This window comes from Podarcis tiliguerta (assembly GCF_965153285.1).
Source record: "Podarcis tiliguerta genome assembly, chromosome: 11".
Taxonomy (NCBI): Eukaryota; Metazoa; Chordata; class Lepidosauria; order Squamata; family Lacertidae; genus Podarcis; species Podarcis tiliguerta.
Genome location: NC_139544.1, coordinates 28,308,659 through 28,324,281, shown reverse-complemented (window position 1 = coordinate 28,324,281; position 15,623 = coordinate 28,308,659). Strand labels below are relative to the sequence as shown.

Below are 15,623 nucleotides of genomic sequence, written 5' to 3'. Positions count from 1 at the left end.
AAAAGAAAAAGAGCAAAAAGAAAGAAAGAAAGAAAAAAGAAAGAGAGAGGGGCGCCTTTTGAACATCTTCATATCTTCAATTTTTAAACACTTTTTTATTGTTATTTTGGGGGAGGGTTTTGTTCTTGGCTGCGGAGGTTTGTTTTCTTTTTCTTTTTCTCCTCCGAAATTTACTTTGAAAAGAAAAGAAAAAAAGAAGAAGAAAAATAAGAAGGTTTTTTTTTTTTCCTCCTTTCCATCCCCTTCCTCTTGGGCGATCTCCAGTGATTATTGTCAGCAGCACGGAAGAAGAAAGAAGGCGAGGAGAGAAGGAGCTGCCGCGCGAGCGAGCGAGGAAGGCGCCAGGAGGAGAGCAAGCAGGAGAAGGGGCTTTTATTTATTCGACCTACTTTGGATCTCTCGCTCGCCTTTCGGCTTTTCCCCTCCCCTCGGCGCGCGGCTGACATTCGCTCCGCTTCTGCTCTCTCCATGTTCGCCTTTCGCTCCGCCACTTGGCTGGGGATCCTCGGTCTGCCGCGCCTGGGCGAAGTCGAGGGCGCTGCTGGGGCTTCTCCTTTGTATCTTCCCCAGCGAAATTGACGAGGGAGAGAGGCAGAGAGAAAGAGAGAAAGCGGCGCGCACGGAGAAAGAGAGACACAGCTAAAGAGAGAGGGAGCCCGGCGGCAAAGCAGCGGCGGCGGCCGGAGCCGGAGCCCAGAACAACGGCGGCGTCGGCGGCGAGAGACCCCCAAAGTGTCTCGTCCAGTCTCCTCTCGCGTCCTCCTCGGCGTCGTCGCCCTCGGGCTGGTCGGCGGAGCTTCCCGAAGCGCCTTTCCTGCATGGCTGACGCGCTGCCTCGGACTTGGCCCCCGGACACCCGCGCGCCCTGAGCGGCAGCCGCGCCTCGGCTCTCCGTGCGCCTTTGCCGGCCTCCCTGCGCGCCGACGGGCGCGATCCAGCGGCGGCTCTCCCGGCCGGGCCCCAGCGGCTTCGGCGGCGAGCAGTGGCGGCGACGGAGGCGGCCGCAGCCCCGGCAGAGAGACCAGCTTCTTCACCAGCAGCAGCGGCGGCGGCGGCAGCAGCAGCTTCGGCGGCGGCAGCAGCAGCAGCATCGCGCGGCTCCGGGCTCCTTCCTTGCTGCTGCTGCCTCTTTCGAGTCGACCGGCCGGGCGGGCGCGCCGCTAGCCCGCCGCGGACGGTGCGGGGCTGGCTGGCCCGGCAGGGTGTCCGGCGAGCCGGTCGCCTCCTCTTCCTCCCATTCCTCCTCCTCCTCCTCCTCCTCCTGCTTCTTCCCCCCGTCGCCCTCTCCTCCCTCTCCTCCCCAGGGTCACCCTCCTGAATGCCTCTCCCGACAGCCCGCTTCGCCCTGGCTGCTTTTGCAACTTGAAAAGGGACACGTTTCTGGGGGGGAGGGAGGGAAGGGACTGAGAGAAGAAGCAGGAGGAGGAGGAGGAAGAGAAGAAGAAGAGCGGGGGATACCATCCTGCTAGACGGGGGGGTGGGGGTTAAACCCTCTGGAATTCCATTGTCTCCCCCCTTGCCAAAAGAAAAGAAAAGAAAAAGAAGCCACTCCACATTAGAGAGAGGGAAAGAGAGAGAGCGAGGAAGGGAAGAAGGAAGGAAGGAAAGAGGGAAGGAAGGAAGGAGGGGGCAGGGCAGCAGAAAGAAGCAGAAAAAGATCGGCAGCGGGAGCAGCGGAGAGGCGGCGGCGGCAGCCACAGCAGCAACAGCCGCGGAGAGGCGGGAGGAGCCCCGATCCCTCGCCTCTGCCCCCCCCCCCCGCGACAAACCCAGGCAGCCGCCCTTCTTTCCCCCCTTACCCTACCCCACCCCCCTTCCCCACCCCGACCCCGACCCCCCACCCCTCCTCCTCTCCCGGCCTCTTCTCCGGCAGCCCACCATCACCACCAGGCACCCCCCCTCTTTTTTTTCCTCCGTGGGCCCGAGATATGGCAATGGTAGTTAGCAGCTGGCGAGATGCGCAAGAGGACGTGGCCGGGGGCGGCCCCACCGGAGCAGCTCAGCCGGGCCGGGACCCGCAGCAAGGGGCCTCGGCGGCCCCCCACACGCCGCAGACGCCCAGCCAGCCCGGCGCGCCGTCCACGCCGGGCGACAAGGGGCAGCAGCAGCAGGGATCGGGCCAGAGCCAGCAGCAGCAGCAGCAGCACATCGAGTGCGTGGTTTGCGGCGACAAGTCCAGCGGCAAGCACTATGGGCAGTTCACCTGCGAGGGCTGCAAAAGTTTCTTCAAGCGAAGCGTCCGCAGGAACTTAACGTACACTTGCCGGGCCAACCGGAACTGTCCCATCGACCAGCACCACCGCAACCAGTGCCAGTACTGCCGCCTCAAGAAGTGCCTCAAAGTGGGCATGAGGCGGGAAGGTGAATATTATTTCTTCCCTATTCGGATCCGGATTGTTTGTGTGTGTGTCCAGGGCAGGTTGGGAGGAGGAGGAGGAGGGAGAGAAGGCTGGTACCCCCTCCCTCTCCTCCGAGCATCCCCCTCCCCACCAGACAAACAGACACACTTTCGCAACCACTACACTTGCTTCCTTTAGAGATGCGTAATGTTGCTATTACTCTTACTCCACCACCGATTGAATGGTGTCTATTCCTGGGCTGGGGGCTCTCTCCTTTCTTGGCTTGGAGCTGGTGGGGGCAGACAGAGAGAGGGAGAGAGAGACCCTTCTTTCAGTCTCCCTTTCCTCTCTTCATTATTTCGCCCCATTAGAAAGATGTGGGGGGGGGGAGGAAAGAGAAAGCACAACAGTTCACGTTAGATCCTTCCCCCACCACAACCCTGGCCTCAAAGCTGAAAGAGACGTGTGTTGTGTGTAAGTTTGTTTGTTTGTTTTAAAATCATAATAATATATATTTTTTAAAACAAATTGGAGGGCCAATGGTGTTTAAATTGCTCTGTCTGTGTGGCTGCTTCCTTGCACCTTCGCTCTCTGCTAGGCGATCCCACCTCGCCAAATCCGGCCTTGTTTGGACTCCCTCGTGCTTTCAAAGGAAGTTTGTGAACGATCACTGCTTTTACAGTTCTGTCATTTCCCACCCCGTGTGCATGCCGCTTGTTTTATTTCTCCATCAGACGCCATCGTCGCTTTATACTGCATCCCAATAATACTGGTTCTTATTAGTCTTATTATTTTTAAGCATAGCTTGCCTTTGGAATGTGGTGCTTATTTGAAAACACCTCCAGTGTTATGATGGTACTTTCTGTGTGTTTGTGTGTGTGTGTTAATTCCGAGAGAGAGATCTATATTTATATGAATGAAAGGAATAGTTATTATATGTATTTGTATGTGTGTGGGGGGGGTGTACGTGTGTGCTTGTGTATATATAGTAAGAGCGATTTACTGCGGCGGTGTTTTTGGTCTCCACACACATACTTGTGTAGATATATATATACACACACACTATTTAGCTGTTTCGTGACCCTATTTAAAGAGGTCCTTAGGAGTCAAATGAGCCAAACACTTTCGGCAGTGGAAGTGGCTTGAAAATAATAGAAAAAATAAAAAATAAAGCACATCTCTCCCGTGTGCCACAAGGAAAGAATGGAAATCCTTTTAAAACGGGCCACTGATGACTTCATTTAGGAGTTTCGGAGAGCTGTTGTCAGGATAGGGGTCTCGGGGAAAAATGTATATATCGAGAGCGAGGGGGAGCACAGGGATATATATGTATAGCAGCTAACAGCCCTCTCACAGCCTTTGAACTGTGTTTGCATTTAATTGAAACACAGAACTGCCAGGTTTGGAAGTATAATTTGCAGAGGGAGGAGGGAGGAAAGGGGGATTCTGACAGCTCGATGGGAATATTAGAATTTTTTTCCCCCATCAAAAGTATGATTAACAACAGGAAACCCTGAAGAAAATAACTCTTCCTGTGAAACAGAAAATATTAATTTTCTGCGCCTAAGAAATAACTCTCAGTTGTCCTCTCTTTGCTCTAAGTTACCTTTGTTTACATGCCAGGAGTGCGAATTGCTGACCCAGATTAAGCAGACCCGGACACACACACGCGCACACACACAAACTTTGCTCAGCTTCGGAAACTCCAAGCATGCTCGCGTTTGGGGCTGGGGTGGTTAATGAATTCCGTGAGTTTGTGTGCCCGGCGCGTCTCTTTTTGCACAGTTGCAAACGTATCTTTTCACTGGCCAGATCGTGGGCATATATTTCCCACCCTCCTTTAATTTTCATTTTCATGCATCTGCAACCACGCAGAGAATTATTCGCCCTTCTCCCCACACTCATGTTCGGCTTCCGTAAATCGAAATCTTCATTTTGACCTCCTTTTTAATAACAACAACAGCAGTCAAACCTTTCCTCCCTGTCCTCCTCCAGCCAGGGAGAAAGAACTCTACTGCAAACAGGAGAGAAGCTTCCTCAGCTGAACCTGGGAACTGTTTAGGGAGAAGGCGCGGGGGTAGCTCTCCCACCCCTCACCTCACCTCACCCCACCCCACCCCCATTCCAAGCACTTTTGCAAGCCTATTTGCTGAGTGGGACTCCGAACTGGCAAATAAAGCGGGGAGCCTGCGCGGGATGGCCTTACCGGATTCCCAATCCTCGGAGCGCTAAATCGGCCGAGAGGTGACCAAGGATGGCTACCTGGCTATCAGGCAAGGCTAGGAGGGAGCAACTTGGAGGTGGGCCCTGACTTTGGAGAGTTCTTTCAGGGACTGCCTCATCATCATCATCATCATCATCACGATTTTCATCATTCCTCTTATTATTACTATTACTACAAAGAGAATGGCATTCTTGTAAGGCAGTATACATGTCCCCATTTGCACAACAATGCAAGCTGAGGTGGGTGGGGGGAACAGGCTTGCATTGTGCGTGTTTGCCACCCTCCCGGCCGGATTTGTGCGTGTCTGTGTGAGAGAAAGAGCCGACGCCTGTGTGTGTGTCTGTGCGCCTGTGTACGCGCTGTGTGCGCGCGTTGCTGTGGGAAGAAGGCTCCGCTTTGTTGCGCGGCGGCGGCGGCGGCTAGCGGGCTGGGTTTCGCCAAGGCTGCTGGATGCACATTTCCTCTCCTTTTCTCTCTCTCTCCCTCTTTTCGTCAGCGGTTCAGCGAGGAAGGATGCCTCCGAGCCAGCCGAACCCGGGCCAGTACGCGCTGACCAACGGCGACCCGCTGAACGGCCACTGCTACCTGTCGGGCTACATCTCGCTGCTGCTGCGCGCCGAGCCTTACCCGACGTCCCGCTACGGCAGCCAGTGCATGCAGCCCAACAACATCATGGGCATCGAGAACATCTGCGAGCTGGCGGCGCGGCTGCTCTTCAGCGCCGTCGAGTGGGCCCGCAACATCCCCTTCTTCCCGGACCTGCAGATCACCGACCAGGTGGCCCTGCTGCGCCTCACCTGGAGCGAGCTCTTCGTCCTCAACGCGGCCCAGTGCTCCATGCCCCTGCACGTGGCGCCCCTCTTGGCCGCCGCAGGCCTCCACGCCTCGCCCATGTCCGCAGACCGCGTGGTAGCCTTCATGGACCACATCCGCATCTTCCAGGAGCAAGTGGAGAAGCTCAAGGCCCTGCACGTCGACTCGGCCGAGTACAGCTGCCTCAAAGCCATCGTCCTCTTCACGTCAGGTCAGTGGAGTGGCGGGAGGGAAGGGGGGGCGTGTTAGGGGGGTGAGCAGCAACACCAGGGGAGCATGGCTAGGCAAGCCCAGGCACCTTCCTCTCCAAGCAGGTCGGCCTCCTGGTTTGGGAATAGTCCCCCGGGATAGTCTGGAGCAAGGAAAGGCGCGCATGGCCTGCTGAGGCCAAACCTGCCAGCCTGCTGCAGAAGGTTTGTGCAGTAGACTCACCAGAGCCTCATCCAAATCCACTTTGCGTTGGGAAAACGAATCCCTGCCCTCTCCGCAGCACGGCTGCAGCTTCCCCCTGCGCTCCCAGTCTTCTTAAGCATTCGTTGGATTGTTCCCCTTAGGCAGGCGGGTGGCTTTGGCAGCTTCCGGTAGGCCTTGGGTGAAATCGACTAACTCGAAGGTGTAGCGTTGTGTTCATTGTAGAAGGTGGTATTCGGCCTCAGGTGGGGGAGAGGGGGGTGCGGTAGGAGCATAAATTCCCCACACTCTTTCCTCGTGCGTTTGTGTGTTTATTTGTTTGTGGAAGGGTGGAGAGAGTGGTTAGGCCTCGCTGAAAGGGCTTCTCGCCAGATCTTGTTCCAATAAGGCAGGCAGGAGCACAAATAAATCATAAATAATACTGCTTTATTGCTGCCTGATCCCCCCCACCCCCACCCTTATCGGAAGCCATTCATATTTGCAGTTGCTGTGGTTAGTGACGCTCGTAAAAATGGATTCGAGCGCCAGAAAAGGACTTACTTCCCTCCTTCAAAATAAAGGAAATAAGACCCAGCCTGAGGCTTTAGAGTACCAACCTGCAGATGCATTTCCTCCCTCCCTTCTTCTTCTTATTTTTTTTAAACAATGCAAAACCACGCAAACACTGGGAAATGTAACAGATTGCCTGCAAAAATATCAAATTAAGGGTAGGCGGGGGTAACGTGCATGTTAGCAATTTTGCTTATGATAGATGGTTCAAATTAACTTTGCAGGAGAGTGCATTAACGTCGCCTTTGAAGTGCTCCGGTTGGAGCCTATAAGAATACAAGACATCCTTTATTATTGTAACCTGTGGGAGAGACATATATACACATCAACCTGCAAGGAATAAGGAACAAAGACAAGGGGGAACTTGGCCGAGCCGTTTGGGACGGGGGGGGGCGTTGTGTTTGCGAGGGTGGAGGGGTGCGGCGCTGGTCTGTTCACCGAGCACTTTTTGCAAAACTTTTCATATATATATATATATATATATATATATGAGAAATATATATATATATGAGAATATATATATATTCTTCAGGATCTTATACCATTAAATCCGCCACCCACCCCTAACCCCGTTTAAAAGTGGCCCGAGAAGATATACAAAGCTTTTTGGAAAACAAAGCTGTTTCCGAGGTCTGGCTGGAGGCGAGAAACCCATCAATATTTGTTGCCTTTCATGCATGAGAAATAGTATTTACATTGTAGTCAAATGACTCTTAAATTTGCACAATATTGTAATGTAGCAAATGTAGTATTAATATCGATTTGAACATCGGATAATTTATTTAGACAGGGGGATCTCATTGGTATGCGTGGTGCTGGTAGACGTGGACTGTGACTGCCCCCCCTTGTTCTTCAGGCTGCAAATGCAGGCCAGAGGCCGGGCTCTTTTTTCGCAGAGAATCAAGTACAGGTCTTAAAACAAGTGGGGGAGATTTACTGAACAGCCGCAGAGACGTTGGGGTGCGTTTTATCTTCAGGAGCCTTGCCTGACGGAAACGTGTTTTTCAGAACTGACAAAAAGAGACCCTGGTGGCATTTTTCAGGGTGATTTAACTGGAGGGTCCTCCCACAGCCCCTCGTGCTTTTTTGTTAACTCGTTTGTTCATTGGGGGGGGCGGTTAAATCTAAACTGGGCGGGAATAGCCCGGCCATTTGGAAAATGCAGCTTTTAGGCCGCAGCGTTAAAGAAAGAGGGCGGCCTGCTTTATTGACTTCACCGCCAAAAGCCCTTGCCTAAAAGGTTTGACCCCCCCTCCGCCCCCTCGAAAGGAGCTTTCTTCCTCTTTTCTCAAATCCAAGATGGCTTAGAATACTGCTAGCTGCATCTGCTATATTTATGTGTGTCCATATATTTTGATGGTACACAATGCAACATTATTTTTTTAATCGAGGCAGTGCAAATTGGCGACATCCCAATATAAGCTCAAATAATAATAGCATTTTCTAGCACTCGGATGGGGTGGAAGCCCCAATGGCGGAGACACAGAATTCCCACTCTAGTTGTGTCCTGTCTTCCTCCTCCTCCTCTCTCAAACGCCGCCACTTCTACCCCCTACACCCATTTCCACTTGGGCCTGATCTTGTTTTGATTGCTAGCCAGAAGGTAATTGATGGCCCGGCTTTCGCCAAGTCCTTCAACTTTTTAAGGAAACTTTGATGGATGGAAAAGACATTTTTAGCCACCTGGTCCCAGGGGCTTTAACTCAACAACCTGATCCCAAACGTAAAATGCTTCCAGATCACTGGTGTTTAAGATCAGCAGGGGTCACTGGCTTGGAAGTTATTCTAGTTTCTTGCTTGCCTCTTCTTCTTCTTCTTCCTCCACCACCTCCTGCCCATTTGGGTTCCGGAAATTATTTTCCATCCACAAAAGTTTGGAGCCTGTCCCAGGAAGGAGCATTGTGTTGAAAGTAGTGCTGGTTGATTTGTTGTTTTCCCACACAGAGAGATATGCAAACTCCATTAAAGAATTGCCTTTCTAATTCTGACACCGCCCCGCACTTCGATATATAAAATCTCCCACGGAGGGGCCAGGTTAGATAAGATCAGCTCAATAAATCTATCTCCTGCGCCATAAGAACTTTGATTTCTCGTTATATGCGAGCTGATTACGTCTATATTTTCTGAGCACTAAACTCTCCTGGATGCGTTACATGAAATACATTCCCTGTACTACAAAGGCCCAGGTTGGCGTGTGCTGAACAGTAATGATTATTTATTTACATCATTTCTTCGCCATAGACTGGAGGAAGAAATATTGAGAAATAATGACTGCAGGAAGAAATATGATCATCTTAAAAAGTGGGACACGCACAATTTCCACCCAAACCCACCCTTCTCCCGTCCCAGCCCGCCCCCTTCATCCTTGCTGAGATGTAATTCACAGAAGGTGAATATGCATCGCTTTCCCTTCTTTGGTCTATTTCATCTTAACTCAATCAGCTAATCGATCAGATAGCATAGATTGTTTAATTAATTTTCAGATCCTCTTGCTTCGCGGTGGAGATTGAAAGCATCCCCCGATCCTAGCGCTATTTGTTTGAAATGTAGAGGGGGGGGAGATGAGTCCCTCTGAGCTGGCTGGTGTTTCGAGTAAGGGGGTGCGGAATAAAATCCAAGCGTGCCTCTCATATATACCTGAGAGGACCTTTCTTTCTTCTTTTATAATAAAAAATGAGAGACAGGCTGAAGAAGCTATCTGATAGAAGATGCACTGGAAATACGACAGGAGAATCTCCGTTCTATCTGTGCCTTTTCTCAAAGATCCGGTGGTGGTCTTTGCGCCGGAGGTGAAAGACGGGATAAATATTTCACCCCCCTCCCTAAGGAATGGGACCTCCCAGATGAATGTGAGGAAGAGGCAATCAGGGCCTGAAGTCCTGCCGTGTTTAAAAGTTGGGTAGAAACCTTTCGCCTGAGTGGACGAGTAGCAATACAAGGCAAATAGCAAAGGAGAAGTTAGCTGGTGATCTCTAGCAATCCCCGTCCGAGGAGGCCAGGGACTCTCTCTGCTATGGACCACGAAGAAGGGCAGGCCTCCGCTGTTGGGTGCGTGTGGGTTGCAAGCTGGCTCCCTCCTCGCCCACCCGTTAGATGTTGCAAATGATCACTGCATTTAAGGCAAAAGTAGAAATTAGCACAACAGTCAGGCGTAGGTAATTGCAGATCTAAGCGCTCCTTAGGCCGTGGCTGGGGTCATGGGGGTCTTTTCCTCAGAAGAGCCAGAATTACAGCTTGGTTGCTCTCTGTTTTCGCTGGAGGCCAGAGGCCTGGAGATGAAGGTGTTTGACATGCTTTTTTTAAAAGCCACTTTTGGAAACTAGGGAGAGGGATACCCCACCCCGCAAGTTCAACAACAGCAACAACGAAATCCACTTGCCACTGTTCCCCCTTTTTAATAGGTTGCTATGATGAATAAATCTGGAGCGCCTTTGCAGGGTCATCCTTATTTTACATGGGCAATTTCGTGAATTCCTTTTGGGGGCCATTACTCTGCGATTAATTCTTATATAGATTTCTATATTAGCAGAGGCCGCCTTTGATCTGCGCTAAACCGTCCTGCTAGCTGACGGCCGCCTTGTGATCCGGGTGTTTTGAAATATTTATTATTAATATAAGAAAAACAGGCCGGGGTGGGAGGAGGAAGAGACGGCCTGCGGATGCCTGAGCTCAAAGAACCCACTGCCTCGGTGTGTGTGTGGGGGGGACGGACTTCCTCTCTCCCTCCCCCAAAATACTATGTGGTGTCTGTGTGTGCGTTTAGGCAGGGGAGAGGGGGTCTGAATAGTCCTTAACACTTTCTGCTAGGACTTCTAAGACAGAAGGAGAAATATCTGGCGAGGGGGTTAGGTGTCCTTCCTCTTACTGCGCCTTTTGCTGGCGGTGCCAGATGCCCGGGATCTCGGGGTCCTGAGCGCCAGAGCTGGGCCTCCTGCCTTGCTCCCTGGCGAGCTTGATCGAGCCTTAGCGGCAGCGGCAGCAGCTCCAGCGAGGCAGCCGGCGCAGCAGCTTTGTGCGTGCGAGCGAGGGCGAGAGCAGCTGCAGACAGACGGCTGCTTAGCGCGCAGGCTTGGGGTGCGGAAGGGGGGCAGCTTGGCGGGGCTGGAAGAGGCAGCCCGGACCGAGCCGTCTTCCCGGCGATGATTATATAGCTTACAGAGATGTGACCAATTTTCAATTACTCGATCCGAGAGATCCCCAGACAAAGCAGGGCCTCCCCTTCTCCCTCCCCCCCCCCCCCCCCACGATCGGAAATGGAAGCGCGGCCGCCTTTCGTGCGAGCGACTCCAAATCCTCGCCTGGCTTTCTCGCACGCGCGCGCCTGGCCCGGTTTCTTGCACCCCGAAGGCCTTTTCCTTGAGCTGAGGACGAGGCTGCGTGTGCTTGTCTTGGGCGGGGTGGGGGTGGGGAGGCTGGAGGGAGGAGAGAGAGAGAGAAAGTACTTGGGAGAAACGCAATCCCTCCCGGCTGGCTGTATCTGTGTGTCTGTCTGTCTGTCTTGGGAGATGGTATATGTCAATGGGATGTAACAATAGGATTCAGCAGCCGAGGCCTCCGTCCTTTCCTGGCTGATGGGGGGGGGGGTGCAGGTTGCTGGCTGGCTGGGGAAAGATGGCTCCGGCTCCCCTCCCGGCTGCCTTTCCGCGTCTTCCATTATTTATTTGCAAGGTGGAGGAAGCTGCACAAAGAGAGGGGGGCGGAGGGGGCGTCCGGGGTCGCGGAGGCCGGGTTGCTGCTGCTCCTGCTGCGCTTTTGGGGATGGGGAGAGTGGGGACAGTTGTGGGCCTTGATACCTCCCTGGCTAACCGTGTCTCCTCCTCTTCTTCTTCTTCTTCTTCTTCTTCTTCCTCTTCCTCTTCCTCTTCCTCTTTTGCTTCTCCTTGTCCCCCCCGGCGCTGCGTGGCAGATGCCTGTGGCCTCTCGGACGCGGCGCACATCGAGAGCCTGCAAGAGAAGTCTCAGTGCGCCCTGGAGGAATACGTGCGGAGCCAGTACCCCAACCAGCCCAGCCGCTTCGGCAAACTGCTCCTCCGGCTGCCTTCGCTGCGCACCGTCTCGTCGTCGGTCATCGAGCAGCTCTTCTTCGTCCGCTTGGTAGGTAAAACCCCCATCGAGACGCTCATTCGAGACATGCTGCTCTCCGGCAGCAGCTTCAACTGGCCTTACATGTCCATCCAGTGTTCATAGAGCACCTCCTGGGCTCCCCCGCTTAGAGACCCTGAGAGGAGGAGGAGGAGGAGGAGGAGGAAGGCCTCCAGCCCAGCCAGAGACCGGCCCAGACAACCACCACCTTGGGGGCGCACGCAGCCGGGTGGGGGGATCCGAGGAGAGAGAGAGGCAGAAAGAAAGGGGTGAGGAGGACAGAGAGAGAGATAGGAACAGCCCCCTCAGACACTGCACGAAAGACTCGCTTAGGATCAGACCCCGGCTGAGAGAGGCGGTGATGATGATGATGATGAAGGCGAAATGGACACCTCGTATTTTGTGGAACAAACCATTGACACTGAGATGGGAAACTTTAAACAAAAACCATTTTAAAAAAGGACCGAAGAGATTAAAACAAAAACTCCCCCCTAAAAAAAGAAGACTAGAACGGATTTCCCTGGATTTATGATGGATGGACTGAGGTGGATCTATCGTCTGTACAGCAAAACAAACACACAGTTTAAGAGACAGAACAAACAAACAAAAACCTGGAGCCGAATTGAACTGGTGGACGGGGTGAGGGAAAGAGGGAGGGGGACCCAAAGGCGAAACACTTTCCACGAACATTGTTCTTCATTTTGTAAGATATTAGTCTTTATTTTCACTTTTTTTGTAAAATTTAAAACATCGTATGCGCATAAAGGAGGCGAGAGGGGAGGGGGAAAAAACACCACAAGAAACAAACAAGAATTAGGGGAGGGGAAAAAATAACATTTTCCAAATAATTATTAAAAAAACAACAAGGAATTGTTCTGTGTGTATGTATCTATATCTGTTTTGTATTTCTTTCTGGTTCCAAACCAGGCTTCCTGTGATTCTATACTAATAATTTTTTATATAACCCTTTGCTTCTTATATTGAGTGCGATATATGTTGTCGAAGCTGTTCTTCAAGAATTAAAATTGAAGTGAGAATTTAAACAAAAATAAAAGAATTTAGAAAAAAAATAATTACAAAGGCAACCCAAGCGCAACATCCAACACAGATTCCCACGCCAATCCATGAGTTCTTGTTCCTTGAAGCAGACCTAAAGTTTGGGTTTGCGGGTGGTGGGTTTCTTTCCCGCCCGCCCCCAAGGCTTTGTGCCTTATATAAGAGGTCCAAGGTGTGGGGTCTTTGTTCAAAAACAAATAAATACAGTGTTCATGCTGCTGGTAAGGTGCACACACCTCTCAGTATTCCCAAGCTGCCTGGTTTTAATGCGATTCTGGTGACTGATGCTGACGAAATGGAGGTGGGGGGACAGTTAAGAGGAATTCCCTTAGGTTGCAACCCTACGTTCATTTAACTGGGAGGGAGTCCCATTAAACTTCTGCGTGAGCCTCCTGGCCTTCTATGAGAATAATCCGGAATAGAAAACAGGGCCAGCCCTACCACTAGATAGAGTAAGGAGAATGACTCAGGCAGCTGATTTTTAGGTGCCTTGAAAGGACAGTAAATAGTTGTTGTTGTTTTTAATTTATTAGTATTCTATTTTTGCTCCCAGCGAGAGGCGTTTGTGCTAGTTGGCTTTTTGTTTTTCTCGTTGGGTTTGCACCTTGGATTAATTGAGAGGAGATCCATTTGCTGTTCTGCCTGTAATGCCTAATAAAGGTAAGGCGAAGTGAACTATTCTGCCTCGGGTGGCGAAATGTCTTTGGCCTGTCCTGAAAGTAAATTTCCACTCCTCTGGAGCGCTGTGTTGTCACGTCTGGACTGAAGCTCTTATTTCCCTTCCCCACCCCTTACACTTTGTAAAGGTCTCTGTGTCAGGTGCGGGCAATTTCCTCCTGGTGCGGGTCTTTCCTCCGGGCTGGTGAGTTTCCCCTGAGTTCTAAAGCCACCCTCAGAGAGAGGGAGGTGGATATGTCTGGTCGTGTGTACTGATCCAAGGACACGCATGCGCCCCTATTCCCGTGGGCTCATGGAATCCTAAAGCTGTTAGTCTCCTTCAAATGACTGCGGGAGCAGCTTTCCAAAAACACCCTCCCCCCCCCCACACACCCCAACGTACCATTCGTTCTCCGAGTGGAGGCCCTTTTGAAGGTAAAGATTTTCCCAGAGCTTGGAGCTGGTCGCTGCAGATCTCTGTAACAGCTTTCAGTGCATTAATGTTTTATAGGATCTGAGACGGAGCTGTAAGAACACACACTGCCAAGGGAGCTCTTTCTTAACGTATTAATAAAGCCGGATCTTTAAAAATAACATTCGTGTGTCTTTCCCCCCCCCACTCCGCCCCCCGCCTCACATTCTCCAGTTTCTCCCTCGCCCTCCAAACACATCCAGGATGAGGCAGGATTTTCAATTGGAGGAGTCACTGGCAGTGTTTTTTCTGTTAATTTGCTGTCTACACTCCCCAGATTTTTTTTAAACTTTTTTATTTTGCATTAACAAGATCCTTCAGCCTAACCCGCTTGGGGTTTTTTAATATTCTAGACGCAGTAGATCCCTGGAGAGAGAGAAAGAGAGAGAGAGAGAACGCATTTTCTATATGGCGGGCACTTACAGCTGCATAATAACATTGCCAGCAGCTACAGTCTATGGACTAGTCAGTTTCAATAGGCAGGCTGTAAGAATGCACATTTTGGCTCTTAACTGGCCAGAACGAGTTCTGAAAAAACCAATGTAACGGCCAAAGACGGAGGTAGCTCTGTTTTTGCACAGACCGGGTAGGGAAAGGTCACCTCACCGCACTGAAGATCAGACAGCCCTAGAAGATTTAGGCCCGGATAGGATTAGGATCCTTGCGAAAAGGCCGCAGAAAGTGTCCTCTTCGCATCAGAAGTAAATCTAAGCGCTGGTATGTTATGCATCCCTGGTGAAACCCGAGTAATGCCTCGTCTTTCCCACCCCACATTCATTTTGGACCTTCAGGGGAACGATGGTATTAAATAATATTTTGTAACACAATAATGCCGGGAGTGGAGAAATCCTTCCAGATCTAGACAAGGTGTAGAAAGGGAGGTTGATATTCTGGGCGCATTTTCCTTACTGACGAGCGCAACAAAGCCTTTGGGAAGGGTGTTCACTGTTCAGATGATGCTTGGTGGAGATTTTCCGTTAGTTTGGCCCAACGATTTAACACGAATTGGGCTGTATACAGCGCTAAAGAACTAACTGATGTTGTTGGACCCTATGATGAATCTGTCAGTCAATCTAAGACTAAAAACCAATCCTTTCTCACATGGCGTTCTCTCCATTAGACAGGCCACCCAGTCACGAATCCGTTGCCCTTCTACAGAAATGGATGCTCTGTTGGGATACGCCTTCTTCTTGAGCCTGTTTGAGACCAGAATACTATCTGTCTACCGCTTTGCCATGATTCATCTGTTCCTCTTTGCTGCAGTTACAAGACCTTCAATATAATAATAATAATAATAATAATAATAATAATAATACCGGCTAGGTCTCTCCCTCTTTCCCTTGTCTCATACGCACACTCTCTCACACAGGCATCCTAAGCAAACCTCACTCGCTTTTCGAAAGCGTTAGGCCACAATAAGCATCGCCTTTTGCCTACTCTCAGGGTGGCTGACCTCCTTTTCTCCCACACCCCAGTTAAGTCTTTTCTAGTCAATCTAATTTTGGGGCTTCCTTGGCGATGGAGCTTGAGAATTGCAGAGTTCCTAATGTACATAATAATTGTGAAATAATAATAAACAACTAGTTCTGCAATGTGGACATGTGGCTGCCTTGAAGTCTTCAGTCGCATTTAAGGAGAACAACCCCCCAAAAGCGGAGGTGCCCTGGTGTGAGACGGGTTTAAACCCACCACTGATGTTAATGGGACTGCACATTTGGTCAGGAATGTTCATATATAAGAGCGGAATGTAGTGGCCTAAAACGATGTACTTGGAAGTGTCTTGTGTGTGGATCCTCATCGCTCGCCCGGAAAGGAAAAGGGATCTGGCAAGCCAGTTCCACTCCCATCATCTGTGAGGCTTGATTTAAACGTAAGGTGTTTGTGGGTCGGCTTTCTGAAATGACTTCAGCCCAACTGGGCAGACGACAGAGCCCTGACAGGTTTTTGACAAGGGAAGAGGGAATGTGTCTCAGGGCTCCACAGCGCTCTGGTTCACCTGCCAACGAATAACAGATTTGTT

At 51.1% G+C, this 15,623-nt stretch overlaps 2 protein-coding genes across 9 annotated transcripts in view; one reads left to right on the top strand and one right to left on the bottom strand.

The window, feature by feature from the left end:
- The window catches only part of LOC310659997 (uncharacterized protein), a gene marked incomplete at its 5' end in the record, with an annotated part of 88,439 nt that extends 87,348 nt beyond the window's left edge, over positions 1-1,091 (bottom strand). For all 7 annotated transcript variants that reach the window (XM_083404326.1, XM_083404327.1, XM_083404329.1 and 4 more), the window contains one exon: positions 1-1,091. This exon is cut by the window's left edge and continues 2,480 nt beyond it. In XM_083404326.1, the coding sequence (XP_083260452.1) occupies positions 171-1,091 (921 nt within the window). In that variant the 3' untranslated portion in view covers positions 1-170.
- An 835-nt stretch (positions 1,092-1,926) lies between these two features.
- Positions 1,927-12,026, top strand: NR2F1 (nuclear receptor subfamily 2 group F member 1). 2 transcript variants are annotated; one of them, XM_083404212.1, is made up of 3 exons: positions 1,927-2,361; positions 5,060-5,587; positions 11,243-12,026. In XM_083404212.1, exons 1-3 carry the CDS (start codon positions 1,929-1,931, stop codon positions 11,521-11,523), a joined length of 1,242 nt encoding a protein of 413 aa, XP_083260338.1. In that variant the 5' UTR covers positions 1,927-1,928; the 3' UTR covers positions 11,524-12,026. The 2 variants fall into 2 exon arrangements, with proteins under 2 accessions (XP_083260338.1, XP_083260339.1); XM_083404213.1 differs by lacking the exon at positions 1,927-2,361 and adding an exon at positions 3,464-4,639.
- The last annotated feature ends 3,597 nt before the right edge of the window (positions 12,027-15,623 follow it).

What these genes read in the sequence shown, in the direction of transcription:
- NR2F1 (XM_083404212.1), top strand. Translation starts at nt 1,929, where the DNA reads ATGGCAATGGTAGTTAGCAGCTGGCGAGATGCGCAAGAGGACGTGGCC. An exon ending in AGTGGGCATGAGGCGGGAAG is followed by an intron (nt 2,362 to 5,059) that starts GTGAATATTATT and finishes TCTTTTCGTCAG; the next exon opens with CGGTTCAGCGAGGAAGGATG. An exon ending in CATCGTCCTCTTCACGTCAG is followed by an intron (nt 5,588 to 11,242) that starts GTCAGTGGAGTG and finishes GCTGCGTGGCAG; the next exon opens with ATGCCTGTGGCCTCTCGGAC.